This window comes from Chionomys nivalis, chromosome 8, assembly GCF_950005125.1.
Source record: "Chionomys nivalis chromosome 8, mChiNiv1.1, whole genome shotgun sequence".
NCBI classification, from domain to species: Eukaryota; Metazoa; Chordata; class Mammalia; order Rodentia; family Cricetidae; genus Chionomys; species Chionomys nivalis.
In genome coordinates, this window is record NC_080093.1 from 46,087,332 (window position 1) to 46,112,620 (window position 25,289).

A 25,289-nucleotide genomic window follows, 5' to 3' on the forward strand; every position below is an offset into this window, starting at 1 on the left:
ACAGGCTTGTCCCCCTAAAATTCACTTATATTTGTACTCATAGATGGTGACATGGATACTGCCTGTGCCTACTACTTCCCATCAGTCTCAGCCTGGACTGTCCACTTTCCTGGAGGCCCCTTCCAGCATCCTCAGCTTGTACGCTATCGATCTCCTTACCAAATACTTTTAGCCATAGTCATCGATAGCACCAAGTCGGGTTCATACCCTTCAGCACTTCTTTGAAAGCAAATCTCTTTTTGGGGTATGAGGGAGGGTAAGACATTGTCTCACTATGTAGCCCTGGCTGTACTAGAACTCAATATGTAGACCAGGCTGCCCTCGAACTCACAGAGATTGCCTGCTTCTGCCTCCTAAGTGCTGGGACTAAAGGTGTGAGCCACTGCACTCAAATGAAAGTAGTCTCTTAGCTTATTTGACAGTGAAGGAAACTGAGGGTCAGAAGGATTCAGAACCTGCCCAGGGGCACACAGCAAGAGAGAGGTAAAAGCAGGATGGGACTTGGGGTCTTCAGGACTTATGTCCCTTGGCTGTCCATCTTCTGCTCTAGGGGTGCTGTGCCTTAAATCCCTCAGTGGCTACAGGGAAAAGAGACTGAGTGAACACCAGATAAAGAAGTCAGTGAAAGGACTTGTCCTAGCTAGTTTTCCCCCTTTCTTTTCTTTTTTCCTTTCTTTCCTTTTCTTCCTTTCTTCCTTCTTTCCTTTCTTTCTCTTTCTTTTTGTCAACTCGACACAGCTAGAATCATTTAAGAAGAGGGAACCTCCATGAAGAGCAAGCCAGTAAGCCGTGTCCCTCCATGGCTTCTGCTCCCCAGGTTCTTGCCTTGAGTTCCTGCTGTGACTTCTTTCAATGATGAACTGTGATATAGAACTGTCAGATAAAATAACCCCTTTTCCCCTCAAGTTGCTCTGGGTCATGTGGGGCTTTTTTTTTTTTTTTTTTATCACAGCAATAGAAACCCTAACTAAGACAGGGTTCTTTTTCAAGAACTGCCAGGAAGGAGCCAGAGCTGAGTTTCCCCAGCGTTTCAGACACTCCTCTGGCATATGTTGCCTAGGGATCATCCCTCAGATGCTAGCCTGATAAAGCACCCTCAATTGATAGAGGCTGAGACTGCTTAAGAGTCCCAGGAGAAGCTGGGGACCAGGTGCTGGAGCTGGGCTAGCTGGGAGTGGAAAGAATAGAGAGTAGTCTGAGGAGGTGCCGGGGTTCCATTATTGTACTGATTAGGGCACAGCCACTATTCTACACACACTACACACGCACACACACATGCACACACACACGAGAGAGAGAGAGAGAGAGAGAGAGAGAGAGAGAGAGAGAGAGAGAGAGAGAGAGAGGCGGGGGGGAGAGGGAGAGAAAGAGAGAGAGGGAGAGAGAGGGAGAGAGAGGGAGAGAGGAGTATTGTTGGGGGTGGTTGGGTCTACGTCTGCCAGCACCTTCCCATCCTGAGCCTTCCTCCTCCCACCTGATTTTGCACTGTGCTGAGCTTCCCTCAGCCCTCAGGATGATGTTCAAGGTGGAAAGCAGTGAGAGCTGGCGTCATGGCTTTCCATAGGAAGCCCCCCTCCAAATGCATGCCGAGCATACGGAAATTGGGGGGGGGATATTTACAAGTGGACAGAGCCTACCCGCCTGGGGTAGGTAATGTGGGCATGGGAAAGGTACATTTGTGTGCTCGCCTCCATTCCTTCCCCAGCCCAGGACACATCAGAAAGCCAGGAAGTGGTGAGAAGGAAAGGCAGAAGCCCTGAGCCAAGCCCTGGAGCCCGAGCAGGCAAAGCTCCGCTGCTTGGCATTCAGTAGAATTTTCTGTCCTCTCTTCACTCCGAAACTCCTCCTTCCAGGCCACCCACCTTGGAGCCTGGCAGCTCTCTTCTTACAAGAGAAAGAGAAAAGGAGATGGGTGGGAGAAAAGAAAAGGAAAAAGGAGGGGAGAGCCCAGCATGCCTTTCAAAGGCAAGCCGGGTCTTGGCCCTCTCCCATGCCCTCTGGACATTGTCTCTGGATGTCCTTCAGAAAGCAGTGGAGGAGCCTGCAATACCTTGGGCCTCACCTGGGGCAAGAACAAGAGGAGGCCCGAGGGGAAGTGTTTTGGAAAGTTACAAGTAGCTGAAAATAGGGGCTTAACACAAGCAAGCTTCCTCAACCTTGACTGTAATAAAAACAGATAGTGTGTGAGCAAGCCAGGGAGAGCATGCTGGCAGGGGCCGCAGAGGCCGGCTGCATGCAGACAGTTTAGAATTCAGAGGCAATGCCAAGTGAGTAAACAGCGAATGACGGACTATCCGGATGAGCCAGAAGCCGGTCCAGCAAGAACTGGATAGGGACATGTCAGGATCCACAAGCACTCCGACTCCTCATCAGAAGGTGAGGTCCTGGCAAGCTCCAGGGTCTTATCCACGCCTCCCCTATTTCTGCTCTCTCTTCCAGCAGACATCACCATGGCCTAGGGAATCATGGCTAACATTTGTACTGTGCGGAACAGTTTGTGAAATGCTGGACAGTTTACTGAAGGTTTCACATCCACCATCACACTTAATGGAGGTCACAAGGTCATCTTCTGTCTAGTCACCTCCTCCCCACACCACAGTCACCCTCACCTCCCACAATTCCTGGCCTGGAATTGCTTTGAGTGCCGGCCTTCAGCCTCAAAAGGAAGGGAGACAGGCTATCTGTGGACGACAGAGATCTGCCGAGGCCAGAAGCCGTCAGGATCAAGGCTGTTCGGGATGGACAGGTTCAAGTGTCAGCTCCATGCAGTGTATCTGGCCAAGTTATCCAGGAACCTGCTGCTCTCCCTGCCCACCTTGTTCCCAAAGCTGATGAGCTGCCTGGGTAGCCATGAAAATGATCACATCCATCAGAGCAGCAGGGACCCAAGGAAGGAGGAGCTCACAGGAAGAGCCTCTCCGGCAGGAGCGTGGAGCGGGGGCAGGATCAGGGATGTGTGATGATTAAGTACAAGCCTTGACCACTAGTTACTCCTATGAATAATGCATTGTTGTGCCTTGGCCTAAATCAGCATCTTATTGTTATTAATAATACACGGCAGCACAGAGGCTGGAGTTGGAACGCTGTGCTATATCTCATTGGAGGATCTCAGAGCACCACGCAGTTCCTCATACTGATGACTCAACGCCACCTCCACAGGCTACAGGCTTCCTTATGGGCCAGGAAGGGCACCTGTCCTTCTCTGACTTCCTCCCACCTGAGGCTTGGAGTCACAAAGGCCACATGAGTGAGGACTCATTCATCCTGGATTTCAAGTACTCATCCAGGGTTCTGGGTGGGGGAGGGAAGGGCACTTAATCTTTGCCAGCTCAAGGGCTCTTGAAGATGCAAGATTATGTGAATCAGCTTCCGGAGATGTTTAAGAAGGTAAGAGGTAACTAGAGAGGGCCTCCAGATATGGGCAAGGAGGATGGAGAGACACTGGTAGGGATCTGAATCCAGCTCAGCCACTCATCAGTTGTGTGACCTTGGGCTACTCACTCCGCTCTCTGTTCTCAGCCTTGTCGCTAGAACTTAGGGTGTCCCTCCTGTGCCTGCTAGTTCACTATGTCTCTGTCACAGGGTTAGAGGACTGAGCCACTGAGCGCTGCAGTGCTGCCCGTGGTCCTGAAACAGATGTAGGCCCGGCTATCCCTGTCCTTGGTGCTGAACAGTCCCCGGTCCCAGAATTGTGATCTTCTCATGGTTCCTCTAGAAAAAGACTGGAGACTGGAACCTTCTCGCAATTACAGCGCAGTAGCTCTACCTTCCTCTGCCGGTCCCTCCCTGACCAAGGCCCAGCTGAAGCCACCAGAAGAATCCAGAGCTCCTTTTCTTTAGATGGAGAGGCCCCAGGAAGTCACAAGTCTCTCGGCAAAAGTAAATACCACACCCTCTTCCCTCTAGGCAGTCTTCCACACTGCCTCCTGGTGGCAGTCTTGGAACTGCACCCAGAGCAGGAGCACAGAAGGTCCCCAGTGGTGGTGCAGGGTGCGCCGGGAAGGAGCAGCAGAAGGCCTGGCCCCCGCCGCCCCCTCACTGCTCCTAGGGCAATCTGGCACTCTGAGCTTGCATCGTTGCCCAACACATGCACGCTCCAACTCGTCCATCCTTGTCCTAGCCTGGTTGGGCGCCTTGCTGCTCCGGTCACAGTGCAGACTGAACACAGATGACCAGAATGCACCAATCAAAACTTGCTGATTCCTTCTCCAGGTGGTGGGCGGTGTTGACTTGACAAACATCAACCTTTCCTCCCATTGCTAGGCCAGAAAACTCCTATAATTTGCTTATTTCAGGGCAGAGCCTCCAACCCCCTCAGTCACCTAAAAGAGGACCTCCTCACAGCCCTTCCCTAGAAAAGAGTGATCAGCTTGGGGAGGAGGCCATACCCACGAGACACTCCTATTCTACAGGTGGGAGGTTCTTAAAGAAGCAGTTGCCCTTGGTGATACTACAGATCTACGCTAGCCAGGCTGGCTGAAGAAACTCCCCCTAGTCACCCAAAACAAAAAGCAGGAATAACAGGGCTCAGCTGGTATATATGAGTATACATATGGCATATATATATATATATTTATATATGGTATATATATGCACCAGGTTCCAGGTTTGGTTCCCAGCACATCATAAGCTGGGAATTATGGTGCACACCTGTAATTCTGTATTCAGGACATGGAGGCAGGCGGGACTCCTGAAACCCTACCTCAGCCAAATGAACAAAAGCAAAGCAGATGAAGTCACGAAGACAATACTGAACCCCAGATTCTTTGACTTCGTGGAAGGAGTGACACGAATTTCCTTTAATTGCAGTAGAGCCGTCTAGTACCATTGGCTGAGCACTTGTTACATGCTAAGCACCATGCTAAGAGCTCTACAAACATCAGCCTTGCAAACGCCCACCGGAGGGAGTGTCACAGTCAGCCTCTTACACATGGAGAACGTGGGGACCAGAGGGCAAGAGTGAGCCCTCAGAGTGGTGCAGCTGGTTAACATGAAGGCTGGCATGGGAATTCCTATCTTTGCACCCCTAAACTTCAGCTCTCTCCCAGCGTTCCAGAGGCCTCACCCTCCCTCAGGTACCAGCAAGACCGTGACGTGGATGAGACAGTAGCCGTGTGTGTAGCCTAAGTGCTGTCATAGCCGCTGACTGAAACCCGTGACACTGAGGGCTGAGGGCAGGCAGGGGTGGCCTGGTTCTGACCTCACAGGAGTCAACACCAAGGCTCAGAGGAATAAATGGCTTGCCCTAAGTCACATTTTGAGTCAGAACTCAGTTGAAGGAGGTGGGCCTGCCAGCGCAGTACTTATTTCCCACTTGCTCAAGGCTGAGTGCTGGGTCCACAGGACTCGAAAATCCTCAGGGCTAGGAGGCTTTCTGAGGCCCTGACCCAGGCTGCCTCCCCTCATCCTGCTCCCTAGAGACCACCAGCTGGCTCAGCTTTAAGTTGAAGTCTTGGAGTCTCATTCTAAATGTTTTTTTTTCTTCCAGGCAATTACCTCCTGCTAATTAGGAAGCAAGGCTGCTAGTCCCAGGGCCCTGGACTGACCCCTTTCTCCACCCACAGGGATGAGGGTATGTGGAGGCAGTGAGTGCCAGTACTAGTCACAAACACTTCCTGGGTCGGGCTGGTCAGGCAGTGGAGGACCAAGGAGTTTCAAGGACATGGAGAAGGAAAGTGAAGATGCTCAGAGGTGAGGGGGGAGTGAATGGGAGTGAGCCAGGAGTCCAGGATTTAGAAGCAGCCTAGACACACTCATGTAAAGTAATAGAGACCTGAGCAGCAGAAGGGCCAGAATACCTGGCAAAACATGGATATGAGGAAGCTGGGGAGGAAAGAATGAAGGAAGGAGTCTAAGGAACTGACACAGAGACAGACAGATCTCCGTTCTCCAGAGAGGAGAAAGAAGGTACCCCATAAGATGGCCAAGATTACAAAAGAGGATGGCAGAGAGGGAGACACCAGGAGACCCCAAGACGGAGAAGGAGACAGGAAGGACAGGGAGGAAGGAGGAATCACTGGAAGAAACCCCAGGGAGGAGTGGAGAATGGGGGAGAATGACTTGGAGTAGCAGCTCCCAGAGCCCCAAGAAGGGTTATTTCTACATTGTTGTCCTTGAGCCTCCCCAATGTCAGTACCCAGCCAGCCGGGCCTGTGTGCCTTCTTCCTACACAGCCACAGGTGTGGGCAGGCTCGATGATCAGCCACCGGCTAGCTCATGCCCCAGATGTTCCACATTCTGGGGACAGCCAGCTGAGTTTCCTCTGCCAACCTGTAACCCCTTTCAGTGGGCTGAGCCAGGGGACCCTCCAGGGTCACAGTAACATGACTGGAGCACGTGGGGATGCATACTGCAGACTCTCCGTGTCTCAGCAGGAGGAATAACACACAAGGAAGTAGTGATTGGCCAAGGTCATACAGCAAGTGGGTGTGGAAGCCAGACAGAGGACTCTAGGACTCAGTCCCAGTGGGGGGTCCCATTCTCTGCTGGGCAGCAACAGCAGATGAACGTGGAGCCGGGCCGTCAGCAAGTCAGACCTTGATGTGGTGATGTATCACATGGAAAGAAACAAGCGTGGCCAGGCCTTGAAAGTGAGGCTAATAAATAAAGGACATTGAGCATATAATTCGTGATCCTAGAGAAACTAAATAAGAAGGGGAACCCAAAGAAAAACATATAGGCATCCTCTTGAATATTAACCTTCATCAGGCGATGAAAGGAGACAGAGGCAGAGACCCACATTGGAGCACTGGACAGAAATCTCAAGGTCCAAATCAGGAGCAGAAGGAGAGAGAGCACGAGCAAGGAACTCAGGACCGCGAGGGGTGCATGCACACACTGAGACAATGGGGATATTCTATTGGGAACTCACCAAGGCCAGCTGGCCTGGGTCTGAAAGAGCATGGGATAAAACCGGACTCACTGAACATAGTGGACAATGAGGACTGCTGAGAACTCAAGAACAATGGCAATGGGTTTTTGATCCTACTGCATGTACTGGCTTGGTGGGAGCCTAGGCAGTTTGGATGCTCACCTTAATAGAACTGGATGGAGGTGGGGGGTCCTTGAACTTCCCACAGGGCAGGGAACCCTGATTGCTCTTTGGGCTGACGAGGGAGGGGGACTTGATTGGGGGAGAGGGAGGGAAATGGGAGGCGGTGGCAGGGAGGAGGCAGAAATCTTTAATAAATAAATAAATTAATTTAAAAAAAAAGAAAGTGAGGCTAAAGGGGGAGGGGGCTGGGTAGGAGGGCTCTGCGAAGGCGATGATGTCAGCTAACACTATGGAGTAGTTACTAGGCACAGCGTGTCAGTTGCTTAACACATGATGTGTGGGATCCCATTTGATCCCCATGACAACCCTATCACCCTATTCTAGTGAAGAAACTGAGATTCCAAAGAACTAACCAGGGAAATGATTCTAACCTGGTGGCTAGCCAGTCACTGTCCAGAAGACCCTTCCACTATGGCATTCATTATCTGAGTTCCCAGATCTGATCATTTAGGTCCCAAATGCCAATGGGGAGAAGTATCATGAGACCTCACATTCAATAAGTCCCATTTCTAGGCACTGTAGCCTAGGTTCTAGTCTTGGCTCAGCCACTCACTGTGTGACTTCAGGAAGGTCATTTGCCTTCTCTGGGGCTTGGTGCTCTCAACTCAACACCTAAGAGTAGGGGCCAGATAACAATGACGGTTCATGTACGTGGTGCCGACCTGCTGATGGACACAGTTCCAGGTGGCTTACACACCAAGATCCCCAGAGACAGCACCGCTATCTCCCTTTCACACACAGAAACGGCAGCACCTCAAGGTTAAGCTGCCGAAGGTCACATGTGAATCAGTACACAACAGAACCCATCACCTGTGAGTCTACCTGTGCAGATGTGTGTGTGTGCCAGTGCATCATTTGTGTGTGTCTGTGCACGCGTGTGTGCATGTGTGCAAATGCTTGTGGAGGCCAGAGGACAACCACAGATGTTCCTCAGGAGCTGTCCATCCTGGGTTTTTTTTTTTTTTTTTTTTTAAAAAAAAAACCAACCATCTTTATTATTTATTTTGTTTGGAGAACATGCAGGTGCCATCGCATGCATGTGGAGGTCAGAGGACAGCTTGCAGCAGTTTTTCTTTCTTTCCACTATGTAGGTGCCAGGGTTGAACACATGATTAGGCTTGGTGGCAGGTGCCTTTCCCCACGGAGCTATGGAGCCACCAGATATACCTTGTTTTGTTTTGTCTTCTCTCTCTCTCTCTCTCTCTCTCTCTCTCTCTCTCTCTCTCTCTCTCTCTCTCTCTCTTACACACACACACACACACACACACACACTTTTTTTTTTTTTTTTTTTTTGATACAGGACCTCTCCCTGGCCTAGAGCTCACCAAGGTGGCTGGGCTGGCAAGCTCAGGAATCCTCCTGTCTCTTCCTCCCCGGTGCTAAGATTACAAGGGTGTGCCACTGTGTGAGGATTTTGGTTTTAAATGTGTATTTTGGGAACTGAACTCAGGTCCTTGTGCTTTCAAGGCAAGCACTTTACCAGCCTAGAAACTCTTTTTGATCCAGAGCCCAACGGTCTGCCTGCCACGCTGTACTCTCTCGGTCAGTTCCTGCATGTGACTTATCATTCTTTACCTGTTCATCTGTTCTTAATCAGTATCTGCCGGGTATAGCTATGCTGGACCACTCATGCCCACAAGCATTTCAGCACCAAGAAGAGGCCAACTCTGGTATGTGCTTCTGTGTGTACACACACACACACACACACACACACACACACACACACACACCTCTGGACTCTGGTTGGTTTGTGGAGACCGTGTGCCATGCTTCAGCGGAGGAGCACAGCCACGTGGTAGTGACGTGGGCCACCACACCCTCTCTCCTCTGCTTCCCTCTAGTGCCTGGGTGGCTGGGACGTCACATCACACACCAGCCAGCACCCTCATCCCCACTGCTTTCCTCCCTCACGCCTCTCCTCTAACAGAAGCAGGCACCTTCTCCAGGAAGGAAGCAGGCTCAGGCAGAGCCTGGCTCCCACGGCCTGAAGATGCCACCCAACTTGGGGGTGGAAAGGGAGAAAGAAGCATCAGTGTGAGGCTCTGGGGGCCTTAGGGTCTATGGTTCCTACCAAAGACCAAGTCTTCCTTCAGTCTGGCTGTCATAACTCTGCTCTCACAACCTTAAGGATGCCAGCCCCCCTTAGCCATCTCCAAAAATGAGACAGATGGGGGCCATGGGAACAGAGGATCTGGCCCTCACTCCCAAGCAGGGTGATGGTACCACCAGGGCTCCTCTGGCTGAGTTTTAGCTGCACTCCTCCACCCCATCCCTGGTCCCTACGCTCTCCTCCCCCTGCCCAAACATCTCAGAGTTCTGGGTATTTTTAGGCCTCAGCTGACAGGCTGTGAAATCGCTCCCTTCGCACCTCCCCAACCAGGCGGGGGCTGGAGAGGGAGGAATGAGGTTGGGGAGGGCCACATAGACAATTTATTGGGCTCCTCCCAGGCTGGCAGGTGCCACGTAGTGAGTGAGGGGCTCCTCCCCTTTTCCCCAGATCTTCTGGCAAGACAATCCCTCCACTTTGCTTGGAGAAGAATGAAAACAGGATAGAAAGGAACCTCTACTCCATTCAGGGACTGGGGAATAAAGGGTTTATAGGGGACAGCCCTAAGCACTAACAAAGGTGCTGGAGACACCCTCTGAGTCTGAATCTGCAGCCAAACAGAGTCTAAGCACTGCCTTCTGAGAAATGGGCTGAGAGACAGACTGGCTGGGATCCTAGTAGGATAAGGGAAGCGCTAGGCAGCATAGCTCAGTGGTTACCACCCAGCCTATGGACTAAGAATCACTTAAATTCTTTATCCTGATTTGTGGAATAATCCAGCCAAGACCCTTGAGCTCTCTGGTCCTCAGTTTCTTCACCTATATAACCTAGAAAACAAGGGGATACAGATGCGTGCACGTGCACACACACCCACACTCACACACACGCGCATACACACACTCATATGCATGCATGGGCACATAGACTCAAATGGCAACATGTATACGTGTGCTGCCAGCCCCTTAGTGTAAAGCTGTTTGCCCTGGGATGGCTGCTCCCAAGGGAAAGAGGAAGATATATCCAGATCCTACTGGAAATGGGCCCCTGTACCAGGGACCATGGGCACGGAGAGGTGGTGGGAGGGTGGGGGGACTTGCCTAGTTGTCATGGAGACAGTTTAGCTCTGCTGAGACTCTGGAGCCCAGACTTGACAACGTGAGTGTAAGTTCTGTGGTTCCTGCTATGGCCTCGCCCTGGCCCAAAGTGAGACGTGGGGTGTAGAAGTAATCAATGGTGGTATCGCCTATGTCCCTGCGCCTTGGAACTGCTCACCTTGGCTCCCCACCCATCTCCGAGGGGCTTTTTCTAATGACCCCAGTGCTAGAGGGCCCTCTCAGAGTCTCTACTCATACCCACCCACACTGACTGCCATCTGACTGCCCAGTCACTGGTTTGCTAAGGTTAGGACCCAGGTCAGCTGGATCCTGAAAACTTAAGGCCTTGGGCTCAGCCCTGTTCAGGGGAGAGAATCAGGCAGGAAGACTGAGATGGAACCAGGCAGGTATGATCCCTGGTGAGACTCTAACTCCATTGCCTGCCTGTTGCCAAACTTCCCATCTCCCATACTGCCACACTGCTATAGATCTGTTCAAAAGGCTTCCATGACCTTACAAAAACAAAACACAACTAGGGATGTGGCTCAGTTGGTAGAATTTTTGGCTAGCATGCACAGGGCCCTGGGTTCGATCCCCGGCACTTCATAATCTCAGTGAGGCAGTATAAACCTATAAACCCAGCACTGGGTGGGTAAAGGCAGGTAGACCAGAAACCCATGGTCATCTTTGGCTGTGGTAGAAGTTCCAGGCCAGTCTGGAATATATGAGACCCTGTTGCTCCTCCTGTCAATAGCCCAGTTCTATTACAGAAGCCAGGCCTTTCCTAATCTGGCCCAATTTACCTTCCCAGGCCTCACTCCAGGTTACTGCTCCCTAGGATCTCCCTTCCAACCAAGTTCAGGCACTGCTCACTACTGCCTCGACTGGCCAAGACCCCTCAGGCCCCTGCTCCCAGTAGCCAAATGCCTGACCTGTGCTTCCTCCCGTGGCAATCTCTTCTATGTTCTTCAAGACCTAGAGCTCTTGGTTCCTGCAGCATGACTGGAATCCCGAGTTGACTTCTAATCGCAAGTCCTCGCCGGGGGTGTGCTGATGATGGACACACTATGTGTGGACAAGAGCACCTGTCACACAGTAAGCACCCCACGAATCTCTGCTATCTTGACAGCGACAGATCACCATGGCCTCAGTGAAATCCTCCCCAAACTCTTCCACTAACGGAGTAGCATGCACGTCCTTCCCAGAGCTTCCAGAACCCCCATCCCACACATCAATCTCTCAGAACGGGGTAATGTTGATGACAGCTGCCCTTCCACATCATGAGTGTTTACTACGTGTGAAGCTCGGGGATGACAACTTTTCTTGCCTCATCTCTCCTCATCCTCCAGTCACCCGGAAAAGAAGCATCATCATCATGCCCATTTCACAGAGGAGGAAACTGAGGCAGCAGGGGAGGAGTGAGACAGCCACAGTTACTTCTGCAGGAGCTCCCAAGGACAGCAGGTGGGTCCAGGGCTCTGGCTTCAGCAAGTCATCCCTGGTAGCACACATGTAAGGTGCCTAACATATACTGCAAATAAGAGGTTGCTACTACAGTGCTTGGCTAATGTTAGTGGTGGGGAGGTGTTGGGTGAGCTGGGGAGGAATTCCTTAAGCGACATGCCCTGCAGAACACAACCTACTCCATTCCTGGAGGAAGAAACCAGGGGCTCAGAGGGGCCCTAGGTCTGTTACACACAGGGTAAGGGATGGGAAGGACAAGGAACCCCAATATCTCACTGGGCCTCGAGACCCCATGGGATGTTTTGATGAGCAACTCCTCTAGGGGGCTCTAGTGTACTCAGATTTGGCAGAGCACGAGAGGGCCTGCTCTGGGCTGGCCAAGCCAGCCGCAGCTCTCTGGCCCTGCTGACACTATCCCGTAGTAATGAGACGGATCCAATTTGTACCCAGAGCCCCACCGGGAGCAGCTGCCGCGGCAGGGTTTGAAGTAATTTAATTGGACACATTAGCCACACAGCTCTCTCCTCTACTCCCCTGTTTGGGGCTTCATGCAGGCACCCCTTTCTCACTTATCCAGCCCTGGCAGGAAGCAGGCGTGCACACCGTCGGTAAGAACAGACTCACTGGCACCCCTCTTCCCTTTTTACTGGCGTTCCTGGAGGTGCAATAGCCAGAGCCCCCATTTTGCTGATGCCAACAGTAGCTGTGCAAGCCCATGGAAGCCGAGACTTAGACCTCCCTTCTGTCTCCTTCAGCGGCATTCTCCACCCAGCAGCCCCAGAAGCCCTCATCCTCCCCAACTCCAAGGACACTGAAGGAGCGGGACCAGAAGCATAATGCTGTTCTGACAATATGCTTGGCTTTGTCACTATCAGGGTAACTATTGATACAGGGGACGGTCCTTTTCTTAGGGTCTTGAGCAGGGGTGGAAACACACATGCATAGAATCAGACAGAGTCACCAACATACAGATGGGATTCGTTTAACCCAGCTAGACACACACACAGAGCCATACGGCATCAAGGTAATCCTGTATCTGTAGATGGAATACCCCCACGACCATCCCTTGTCCACACCCATGCATGCTTACAGCTAGGTGAGGCCCTGCTCCCTAAAGATGGAAGCCTCAGAGGTGGCCAGGTTGGCAGGTTGAGGGTGTGGCAGGGGGCAGGCAGGATCCCTAGAGAGCCCACACCCTGCCAGGCTGAGTACAGGGCCAGGGGAGGGGCCCTCCCCAAAGCTTTCCGTCACAGTTCCCCATGCACCTCAATGCACCTCGCTATGAATACACTCATTAGCTGCTGTTTACAGCGGGCAGGGCACTCGGCATTCGGATGATCACAGCTATTACGGCCAACCAGCTGCCGCCCGCACATGCACACACGCAGGTACACACAGTCACCAAGCTTCTACCACCACCCTGTCTTCCCCTTCCCCCTCACTGGAGCCCCGCACACTCTGTCACGTGGATATACCAATTCCCCAAATATCCCAACCACCCGGGGCGACACACCTTTCCCAAGGGTCCCTTCCAGGTAGAAGCTGCCAAACCTTTCTGAGTAGCCGACGAGCCAGCCCACCTTTCTACCGATGGGTTGGAATGCAGGCATAGACTCTGGGCTCTCTCCAGTCCTTTCCACAGGTCCCATGCTGTCTGCCAACTCTGTTCCAACCCTTGGGAATTCTGCTGGGTGAGACAAAGCCTGGCCCTCCAGAGGCAAATTGGACAGAGCCCAGCAGGGCTACCCCCTGCTGCCTGAAGGTCAGCACCTCCATGTCCATGGAACTGGCACAATTCGCTTGGCACCACTGGCTGGGGTTCCCTGGCAAGGTAGAAGGGTACCCAGGCTTAGCCTGGCACAGGCTGGCTCCGGCACCTGGCCAGAGCAGTAACTGCCCCGATAGAGAAAGCTGACCTCATTGGCCATGAGGCCACCTGTGGGCCCTGACCATGAAATGGGGACTATCCACAGAGGTGTCTGTGCCCACCTGGGATATCGCAGCGTCTCTGAGGAGCCCTTTAAAGCAACAACTCCTCCTCCTCCACTCAGGATTGAGCCTCCCAGTCAGCACATGGCCCCCTCAGCAGCTACTCCCCTGCTGTTCTGGGCCTCACTCCCCTGAGGGAAGCAGTTATTGAAAACGGTCCATCAGATTCAATAAGAATTCAAAGTCCCTGAGAGAATAGAGGGGTGGGTGGAGAGTGGGGGTAGCTAGGAGGGGACCACATGCTCCTCCTTTGCCCTCCCCCCATGACATGCTTCAATATCAGGGCTGCAGGGCCCTTGCTCTGTTGCCCTTGGAGCCTGTGGGTCAGCTAGGACCAGGACCAACTGCCCAAAGACCTCTCTTTGCTTACTTGGTGTCCACCTGATCCTCTGCCTCCTAGTTTTCCTCCCGCCCCTCCCCACCACCTATCACAAGCTGGCCTGTCATTGCTACCACGAGCCAACCTTCTCTGGCACCCCAACCAGCAAGGAGAGGATTCAGGACTATTTCTTTTCTCCATCCCTGGGTTTGTAAACACCTAGCCTGAGGGTCGAGCTGTCTCCACAAGGCCTAGACCAGCACAGAACAGAGTCAGTGAAAGGCCTGTCTCTACAGCAACTCTATAGCTTAGAGGGGCCCCTATACCCAAAGATCAACCCCTCCCAGCCCAACGTTAGACCCTTTCCCTGCCATAGCTGTTAGAGGGAGTAAGTGTTCTGGAGTACTGATCTCTACCCCAAGCCCCAGACACCGGCATGGCAGCAAATGGAGCCTGTGTACATGGGGTCAGCTAGGCGAGGAATGTCATTTGGAGAGCAGTTGTCAGGGAAATTGTGGGATAGTCTGGCTTTGTTGGGCTTCTACACCCAGCCTTGGCTCTGCCGCTATCCATGGTCCTCATACCACAAACTGAATCTGTTCTTTCAGCCTTAATTCCAGCCTCACCCCAACCCCTTCATCAGACTCTGCCCAGGAAGAAGATAGGTAGATTTAGACAGTTACTTGCCATGCCAAGGCCCTCTGCCCTATATGATATATATGTATATGTGTACATATATATGTATGTATGTATGTATATGTATCTCTTTGCCCCTAAGGAATGATCTGCCTGATGGAGTGTCTGTAGGGGACAGAGCCAACTAACAGGTGGGACAGATAGAGGCTTCAGACACTGCTGTCCAGTGGGATTAAAAAAAGTCCCAGAAGCCTGGTGACTGAGTAGAAAGACCTCAGAACCTGACCTCTCTCTCCCAGCCCTTCTCTCTTTAGCCTTGCTCACTAGCTCACCGCAAGGTCACTTCTCCCTCCCTCCTCCTTCCCACTGCCATTCTGCCTGTCCTGCCTGCCCACTGCAACGCTGACCCCTGCAGGCCTGCTGAGGCCCTGCCCAGCTTGGGGACAGGCAGTAGAGACAGACTAAGGAGGCAGGCCAGGCCAGCTTTGGGAGGCAGAGGATGAAGGACAGGAGGGAGAGAACAGGGGAGGCTGCAGGTAGGGCAGAGGTGGCTGGCAGTCTGGAACAGGAGCTCATGGGTGGACATGGGAAGGAACAAGTCTGCATTCTCCATCTGGCTCCTGTTCTCCTCCGCCACTGCTTTCTTTATAGCACAGGAGTAACAGTAGTACCTGGGGGGCAGGGACCAGGTGGGAGGGAAGAGCAGCCATCGGGTAAAGTCTTAGTCTTAGGATGAGCCCTATGGGGATAGCAGAGTGAGTGAGCCGAGGGAAAGAGAGTACCATAGGAACCCTCAGGAACTGGCCAGGGGCAAGAGGAGCAGAAGAGGATAAGGTTTTATTTATTTAATAAGGCGACAATGGGCCACAGGTGTTCCTGAGAAGATGGATGAGGAGACCAGACTGTAAGAGGTACTGGCTCCTGTGGGACCAGAGGGGAGATGAGGGACTGGTCTGAGTCACACAGGAATTAATTTGCATATCTCACTCCTACCTGGTGCCAGGCAAAGGGGAATAGTGGGTGGTTAGAAATGGGGGACATAGGGTCCTAGCTGTGGGTAACAGAGTCTGGGAGACCTTAAGTAAGCTGCTAGGGATGGGAGCCTCACATGGAGCTTTGGGGGGCTCTAGGAAGTGGGCAGTGATACTAAGGGTCACAAAAGGCCCCCAGAGATCCCAAAGGAGCAGGAACCAATCATACCGTACCCGCTACAACCTATTTTTAGTTCCATCAGCCAAGTGCCCACACAAGAAACAAGAAAACCTCACCAGCTTCCTTCACAGTCAGAACCAACCTTGCCACAGGCATTGGTGGACCCTGCAGTTTCAAGGGGGCAAGACGGGCAAGCAGGAAAAGAAAGGTTCAGGGGCGGCCAGGCTGTCAGGAACAGCTGTGGAATCCAGGCCCTTTGCCCAGAAGATGCCAAGCACGTCAAGTTGGCCTCTGTGGAGAGGGCAGAGGTGCTTAGAGGAGTGGTAATGTCACGGTGCCAAAGTATTAGAAGGGTACTAGTGGGTGGGTGAACCCATGGCCCCAGGCCGGTGGCCTCACAGCAACGGAGACTATCCCTACTGCACTCCCTTCCATCCTCATTCCTGATCTGAGCTCTGAACTGGGCTGCTCGGAATGAACCAAGCACAAGGATGCCCCTGCCCTTGGTCCAAATGCAGGAAGCTGGCTTTTCCTGGGGAAAAATGTCAGGGTAGGTGACCTGGGTTCAGACAGATGAGGGAACAGCCCCTCAAAGGTAATGTCCCTTCAGTCCACACCTAGAGGACGTTCAGAGAAGGACATGACGCTCCAGAGGAGACTGAGTCTCAGACTCAAGTACTGGGTGAGTACAATGTCTGCCGCCCAGTAGGTCAACATCAGTGGACTTGGAGTGCCCTTTGAGAGAAAACAGCAAGTGTGGATTGGGCACAAATGAGCAAAGCCAGTGTCCACCAGCTTGCTGTGCAGAGCATTAGGGCTTGAGTCCCCTTCTGTGGACGGTTTCAGGGTTGATCTTTCTCACAGCACCTGCTTTCCCCAGAGACCACAGCAGGGAACCCAGAGACTCTTGTAGGAGTGGGTCTTAGGCTGGAGCCCCCGCTCTTAGCCTTGGAGAGCAGTCCAGAAACAGAGACCCCGGAGGCCAGGAGGTTGAACTAGCAGAAGTGGGGGTAGGGGGCTTCTTCGGAGTCTGGGCTTTTTCTGGTATCCCAGGTGGGAGCTGGAACCTGGTCAAGAGCTGCAGGGGACCTGCCTACAGGTGGGCACTGCGTGGGGGAGGCGTCAGGAGCCAAGGAGGAAATGGCAGAGCAATTTCCCGAGGAAGGAGGAGAGATTCCTGGCTTGGGCTCTAAGGATGCCAGAAGGATGCTAAGCCAACAGTGGGCTCCCAGGCCACTCCCTTTCAGAAAGGCAAAGGGGTGCGGCCCCTTTCCCCTCCCTCCCTGGTAGGACTGGAGTGAGTTTGATGTTCTTTGAGTCCCCCTCCCCAAGCCCAGGAGAACATTGCCCGGCCACCCCCATTGTCATCAGCCGCTGAGATTTCTCTTCAGGTACCCCTGCCTCCCTTTCACCGCTCCTGCGGTTCCCCACCCCCTAGAAGCCTCTATCCCCTGCCGCTGCACCAGATACCCACTTGCCCCCTGGAGCCCTCTCAATTCACAGTTGGCACCGCAGATGACACTCCGTTCCTCTGTGCCCACAATCTTGACCCAAAGATCCTCCTTGCCCCGAGGTCCCCCAACATTGACGTCCCCAGGGCACCGGTGCTGGGGAGCAGGGGTACCTCTGAAGGCACTGCCCGGCTACCACGGGGACAGCAGCTCCTCGCTCCGCCACACACGTTGTCCTTGGGCTGCTGGGGGGGGGGGGGAGGTCCTTGTGGGGACACTGCGAACACGGCCCCGGGCATCCAACCTAGCAACGTCCCGACTGCGGGGTCTGAGTCTGAGTCTCTGCCGCTAGAACCCACGCCCCCGGGGCTGGGATGACCCTGGTAGGAAGAGGTGCAATTCGTGAGGCTCCAGCGGACAGCAGCTCTGGGCTGGGGCTCCGAGACGGCTACCAGGCGCTGCAGCCATCCTGCCCGCCGGTGCGGGGCGCCCCAGCCCGTGCGGGGCGCCCCAGCCCGCGCGGGGCCACGCTTACCTGGGCTGGCCGCCTCCGGGTCCCGGTACATGGTCCCCTTCGTCGCCGGCTCCCTCCGGGCTCCTCAGAGCCTCCTGCGGCCGCGCGCTGCTCTGCCGCCGCTGCAGGGCATGGGGCCGGGCGACCCCCGGGGGCGGGTCCGAGGGCGGGGGCCGCGCGGGCTGCACCGAGCCGCGGAGCCGGGGAGCGGGGGCCGCCCGCCAGCCCTCCCGGCCGCCCGCGGAGCACGCTGCCGCCGCCGCCGAGCCGCGCGGAGCCTCCTCCCTCTGGCCTGCGCGCCGCGTGTGCGCGCCGGAGCGTGTGTGAGTGTGTACGAGGCGGAGTGTATGTGTGTGTATGTATGTCTGTGTGTGTGTGTGTATATGCGTGAGTATGTGTATGTGTGTGTGTGCGCCCGGGGCACCGCCGGCGCCGCCCGCCCGCCGCCGAGCGCCACGGCCACTGTCACTGCTGCGCCCACTGCCGGCCGCGCGCTGCACTGCAGTCCTGGACTGGCCGCCGCCGCCCGGAGCCGCCCCGAGGGCACGGCCGCCGCCCCGCACACCCCAAGCGCTCAGGAGGCCCCGCCTGGAAGGGCCGCGGAGCTCCACGGCTAGGTTCGTCCAGACTATGGAAGACGTGACCCACTCGGTCCGTGCGCCACGGGTGGCGGTGGACTCGCAAGCCGCAGGGTCGCCCAGATGGCCACCTCCTCCGAGGTGCCCTCTTGACTCCGTTCCGAAAGGCGTGGGGATCCGCCCCGTGTTTTCCGCTCGGTGGCCACTCGAGGGCGTTAGCTCTGGACTCAGAACAGCGGAGGACCAGGGAAGAAGGGTTGGTGGGTATCAAAACCAGGAGTGGAGTGTGTTGCCTGCGCTGGGCCTCGGTCTGACAGTCTTGTCTTTCTCAGAGCTGGTGCTCTGCAGGAACAGATAGAACTAGGATCTCCATCTTCCGTGGGGTACTACGTATCGCAACCTTTCCCACCTCTTCGAGCTCCGTGAGAAAAGAAAGCAGCTGTTCAGTCCCCATTCATTCCTTTCTCTACCCTGTTCTCCCGGACCTCCCCTTTCCCTTGACCCAGTGTGCCCATAGTAGAAATGAAACCCCCTTCTGTTAACCTTGAGGATCTCTTGGAGCGCTCTCTGATATCTGCTCCCTGTATCTGTTTAACATTTTCCAAATCTGACGAACTCTGGGACAATTTGATTCTGGGGCAGGGAAGAGACAGAATCGTGTCTCAAGAACTTTAAAGGTCCAGGACCAAATCATGGGGATGGGGTACCAGGCCTCCTTACACACACACATCTTTACACGTCTCTGCCCCCCAGTACCCAGAAGCATACGAACAGCCTAGCTCACAAAAAGTCACAGACCCTGCCCACCGTGCAGGTCTTGCCCCTACCCTGCCCTGAAAGGGGTGGGTACAAATGGCAGCATCCCTCCTTCCATGCAGTTGACAAGTGAACCAGGCTTTCCAACACTGAAGGTTTTTGCTCTCAGAAAGCCAGCTAGCTGACTTTATACTGTATGTGTAGCTCATGCCCTACCATACCTCCAGCCCCTTTGTGGTACCGCAATCAGCATCCATTGGGACAAATCTTTGCTCCAAGTGTCCCTCACACACACACACACACACACACACACCATTCCCTGGAACTCACATGGAGATTACCCCCACACACAGACACACACACAACACACATTCACCTCCTCCCACAGCTTTTCCGGTTGAGAAATAGATAAGGAAATTCCCCCAGCAAACCTTCTCCAAGATTGTTCCGGTGGAAAACAGATTTCCTAGGATTGAATATTCTAATTAAAAATGGAAGGGGAAGAAAGGCATGTGTAGGTTAGGGCCTGTAATTCTCCAGTGCCCAGAAATCTCAGCCCTCGTCCTGAGGTCAAGGGCTGTTTTGTTCCACATGCTGCAGCCACTCTCACTCACATGCAACCAAGAATCTAGGAGCTAGTCACAGCCTGTGTTGTGGGGGCCCTGAAAACCCTAGAAAGCCAAGCCAGTAGGCTAGGGTCCTAGGGTCTCCAGCCTTCCCTCACTCCTCCTTCCGAATCCATCTGCCTCTCACGGCCTTATAGAGTGAAGAGTGCACTACCCCTATCCCAGCCATCAGTGGGTACCCAGGAAGGGCCCCTCTGGAGAAATCTTCCTACTTCAGATCCCTCCCACCCTCCTAAAAGAGAGGTGTGGTGGGAAGCATAATCCTTTCCATTGTAACTCAACATGCTTTTTCCCGCTGGGCATCTGGAAGCTCCCAGTTTCTCAAAGCTGATGAAGAGGACATCAGGAAGATGACCCAAGCCACCTCAGGTAGAAAACGGTGAAAGGCAAGCCCTTAGAGGAGACCTAGGAGCCAAAGCTCTGAGAGCTCACAACCCAGGGTGCTGCCAGGGGACCTGGAGAAGTCCTTGCTTTAATTCCCAGATTTTCGCCTGCGATTCTGAGATCCGTGAAAAGCTCCTTCCATTTGCTCCCATCTCAGGGCTTACAAATAAAACGTACTTCATTCTCTCTCAGCAGGCATGAGATAGCCACTGTGCCAACACAGTGGAGATGGACAGTCCCCAGACATGCTAGATAAAAACCTCAAGAGATGGCTTTGTGCAAAACAAGGCTCCAGGGCATTGTGGGTTTTGGTTTATTTTTTTTTTATTTTTATTTTTTGAGTACTGGGCACTGAGTTCAGGGCCTTGTTCTCGCTAAGGAAGTAATCTACCACTGAGCTAAACCTTGAACCCTCTAAGACTTTGAAAACCCCTTTTCTGTGGGTCTCAAGGGAAGCAGCAGCATTGGAAAGAGGGTGGAATGCATGTGGCTTTGTCATTCGAAGCTGTAGTTAGCCTGCACAGACACATGTGGCTCTGTCATTCATAGCTGTAGTTAGCCTGCACGAACACATGTCTCGGGGCCTTGGTTTCTTCATTCTGCACAACAAGGATAGCAATACTTATTTCTTTGATTACTGTAAGATTAAATGTGATACCATTAATGATACTTGAAGCATCTGATTTATTCTTGATATTGATTCCTATTTTTTTTTTATTCTTAAGAGAGATGCTGTATACACTCCATTCTCATGTTTTGTTTGTTGAAGAAATCATTTCAGAAGCAGTCTAACCTCAAACCATTTTGCTGCATTTGAAGGCTCCTCTCTCCTACTGGAGCAGCCTGAGAGCCCAGCCATCTGGGAGTTGCTGCCTTCTGAGCACTCACAGGGACTAGGCAGAGGCAGGAAATGGAGTTTACCAGAGAGCTCAGGCCCTGACTCCTCCTAGAAGAGTTCCTGGGCCTCTGGAGGGGCCTTCAGGAGAGGCCCTTTCCTTCCATGATGCTGCTGGGTGGGCCCCTGTGTCCTGGGTTCCATGTCGTGGCAAGAAACGTGCACAGCACCTAGTTCCCCAAGGACTGGCTTGCTGCATGCCTTAGACCCCTCAGGCCTGTTTCCCATCTGGTGCAGTCATTGAAATCAGGTGTCCTGGGTCAGCTGCAGGCTGAGAGTAGGAGCAGGGAGGGACATTTCGTCCCTCTGGAGCAGATGCCAGGCCTCCACTCTCCCAAACAGGGCCCCCGAGGCCACCTGGCTGTGTTGCTAGGTCACGGCATGGAGGCAGGGCTCCTGGGTCCACCAGCTTCTTCCCTGGCATGATATTCGTACTGCTGTTTCCCCACAGCTCCTGTCCCCTCACCCCCACCCACCAGACTACAGGATGAATTATTAATAAAAATGCTGAGGAAGCTGCTTGTGTGTGCATGTGACAGAGCAAACATACCTCTCCCCTTGTCACCATCCATGTGGCACCAGACTCAGACTGAGCATTGGCCTGATCCAGCAGGGACGGACTGAGACCGGCTAGCACAGCTACATCAGAGCCTACACAATGTGCTAGGCCAGCCAAAAGCACTTGCCCCATAATCCTGTCCCTGCCCCCAGCCAGCCCCTTCCTCCTATGCAGAGGCCCAGAGTCTGGAGTGCATAAAATGTAGGATTAACAGATTAGCCAGGGGTGGTGCTGAATGCCTGTAAACCTAGCACTTGGAAGATCGAGGCAGGAGGATCAGGAGTTCAAGTGTAGCCTTAAAAGATACTGTCTCAAAAGAACAATAAAGGGGTGCCATCACCCTGAAGGGACAGGACACAAGGCCATGGCAGCTATCACCACGCTTGTCTCACAGAAAGAGGTGTAATCCATACTTTTGGATCTTCTACCCATGCCCAGTCCTGTGCCTCTCCTGCCTTGCAGGTCTAGTTCTAAAACGATGGGATCCATGCCACAAGATCAAGAGCAAAATTCTTATCCTGTGTGCTGCCCTGCCTTTGTTTCTCTAGTAGCTAGCCACTGATCACTTACTGGATATCTCTGGGCCTTGATTTCCCCATCAGGGCTAAAAATAGTACTGCAGAGATGTCAGAATACCTTGGCAAGATGTCTTTCCTGGCTCCCCAGCGGTGACCCCAAAGCATCAAGAACCCTGACCCCGGCTGATCTCTCCATAGCTGCAGCACTCAAGAATCCCCCAGGCTGTTGCAAGTCCAGAAGCGTTCTCTTACCAGAAGTCCCTCCTCCATATCACCTGTCCTCCCATGTGGTTCTCCCCATCTTGATTCTCTCTCTCTTTTTAAATTTTTTAAAACATTTATTTTTATCTATTTGTGTGTGTGTGTGTGTGTGTGTGAGAGAGAGAGAGAGAGAGAGAGAGAGAGAGAGAGAGAGAGAGAAGGGAGGGAGGGAGGGAGGGAGGGAGGGAGGGAGAGAGAGAGAGAGAGAGAGAGAGAGAGAGAGAGAGAGAGAGAATGCACATGCCGTGGCATGTGGGCATAGTTCTCTCCTCCCACTGCATAAGTTCCCAGGACCAAGTTCAGCTCATAGGGTTTGGTGGTAGGTCCCTTTTCTTGCTATCATGTGCTCCTGTCTCTCTTTTCTTCATGTTCCTCCTGATAGCTACCCTTCCTTCACTCAGCTTTTGTAGCATCTGCCCCCAAAGCTGAAAACAGGTGGCCTTCTTCTAGTCACCTCCTCTGGGGACAGCTACAGCCTTAGAGGGAAGCTTGGTCTCAACCTCTTTGTTGATTCTTGGACTGCCCCAGGCCTCTGAGACTGGCTGAGGCCCCTTGGAAACTCCTCTGTTCACCGATGCCAAGCTCAGGGAGCTGGGGTAAGACCCTCAATTCTTCTGAGACTCTGTTTACCATTCAGTGCCATAGGGATGCTGTTTGACTATCTTGGTAATGTCTCAGACCCTTCTGGGGATCTCATCTCCCTAGAAAAAAATGCGGAGATACAACATTTTGCTTATCAGTAAGTGTGTGGTCTAAAGTTTCCAGAAAAAGCTCCCTTGTCCTGAAGCTCTACAAGGTGGCTTCCAACAGCCTCGGCCCACTTCTTTGCACGCCTTGCCTTCCCCATGATGATTCTGGGTCATGAGAGAGGTGGGCTAGGGGGATCTATTCCTAAAGTGTTAGCTTTTGCGGCCTCTGCCTTCAGCACTGCTGTGGCTGGAGCCGGCCTGTCTGCAGCTCAGACTGATGTTTTAATCCTTCTTGGAACCCATTGAACCGGCTTCACCTGCCTTTCAAGGTATTTAAAGGTTCTTTGACCAAATGCTTTTTGATCCTCCATTGATGGGAAGCAAGCAGAGGCTCTTTCCCCAGCTGCCCCAATCCCCCTACATGATTAGTCTCTAAGAGCTCTTTTTGATATTGCAGAAACTGTCTGTGGTTTGTTCAAAGCCCTAGCTCTTGCCACTACCTCCTCCAGAGAACCAAACTGGTCAGCTCCAGCCTCTACCGCCCATCCCTAGTGATGGCCTAGTTAACAGGGGCCTCCCAGCATCAAACTCCTACCTAAACCGCTTTGTGACCCCAGCCCCAGCTGGAATGGTAGAGAATAAAGCCCCGCTCCTCCCAGGGAGTATGCTGGAGTCTGAATGGGATGGGGTAAGAAATTAGTGGCCCCTAGACTTCAGAGGACCATGCCTCTGCTTCTACCCCCTGAGGATAGACAGGCCAAAGGGTCCATGGGGTCTCTAGACCCCTTTTCAGGGTCTGGTTAATGAGGTATCTTAGCTTGATGATGAGAGGGGGAAACGGAGGCTCTGAGTCCCAGATTCCAAGTTCCCCGTGTGAGAGGACAGAAAATAGAACATATCACCTAGTGTCTTCACCCTCCCACCTCCCCCGGCCTCCTTCAAGGCAGCGTTTAGTGTATCCCAGGTTGGCCTTGAACAGGCTGTATAGTCAAGGATGACCGCAAACTTCTGATCCTTCTGCCTCTATCTATCTGATCTTCTGTCTCAGGTAACAAGCACCAGTAAGCCAGGTTTGCGTAGTGTTGGGATGGAACCAGCTAGGTGAGCACTGTCAGCTGAACTACATACACTCCCTGTGCCATCCCAAGATCTCTGTGCTCCAACAGTGGACAGGCACCCCTCCACTGGGCCTAAATCCAAAACTGGGGAGGGCCAGGGGTTGGGGCGAGAGACCAGGTACCTTTGCTCCTAATAGTGGAGAACCTGTAATTGCCCAGGTTGGGGCCCTGGACAGCCACTTCTCAACTGGAGCCCAGAGAGGAGCATCCTTCCTCACAACTTGGACCAACCTGGTGCTGGAGTGCGAGTAGAGTCAGGGTCCTTACAGGAGAACGGAGAAGATGGCCTGTGCAGAAGGGGCGTAGCGGTGCCCTCTGGACTGACAAATTGCCATGGATTAGAGAGGACAGGACCGTGCCCTCCTTGGAGGAGGAAGAGACCCATCAGCACGCCGGAAAGAACTCAAACCTCTGCCCAAGGTCCACCCCAGCTCTGAAGTTGAAGACCGCAGTGGGTGTGGGGGTCCTTCAGATCACAGATTATCCATAAGGAGACACCTAGTGTCCTGCAACAACCCTCCCCACGTTTGGGGCTTAAGTGGAGACCAGAAGCCCAGGAGGGAGCCAGTGCAGATCACCAAGGCCCCCTCCTTCTCACCAAGACCTCCAGAAAGGCTGTTGGGCACCTTAGCTGTGTCAGACCCAGCGCCAGAACCCAGGCACAGCACTGTAATAATAGTAATAGCAGCAGCCAGCATTTATTGAGCTCTGAGGGCTTGGTTGGCCCGAGTGCCAAATGCATAACACGCATTATCCCACTTAATAGTCACAGCAACCAACACAGAAATTGTCTTGTGGTAATCCCCTTAGGAAGGCGAGGAGCTTGAGCCTCGGTGGTCGTGTTTCCCCCTCCCGCTTACTGCTCTACAAGGTCGCAGCCAGAAGGAGGGGTAAGGGAACCAGTCACCTGCGTGGGTTGTGCTGCCTGTGGCTCTGTGAAGCATTGGCGGTGTAACTGGGCAGGTACCTGGGCAGCCCCTCAGCCTCCTGTGGTCCTGCTTACAGAGGTGAGGGGGAGCAGAGGCCCTCCTCAGTGTGGGAGGAGGGAAAAGAAAGGGTTCTCTCTCTCCTACATCTTGGCTGCTCTGATTTCCCCCAGGTCCCCTGTCTTCCTGATCCTTTCCCTCCCAACTGTGGGTGGCCCCCAAGGCTCTGTCCTCAGCCTTCATCTTCCGTGCTCCTCTT

At 53.4% G+C, this 25,289-nt stretch overlaps 1 protein-coding gene across 5 annotated transcripts in view; it reads right to left on the minus strand.

Annotated features, from left to right (window-relative positions):
- Positions 1-18,363, minus strand: part of Syt7 (synaptotagmin 7) — a 61,203-nt gene extending 42,840 nt beyond the window's left edge. Inside the window, exon 1 of one of the 5 annotated variants that reach the window (XM_057779256.1) lies at positions 17,742-18,363. In XM_057779256.1, the coding sequence (XP_057635239.1) occupies positions 17,742-17,772 (31 nt within the window). In that variant the 5' untranslated portion in view covers positions 17,773-18,363. The remainder of the gene's footprint in view (positions 1-17,741) is intronic. The other 4 variants (XM_057779257.1, XM_057779258.1, XM_057779259.1 and 1 more) reach the window with 4 other exon arrangements.
- Between the last annotated feature and the right edge of the window lie 6,926 nt (positions 18,364-25,289).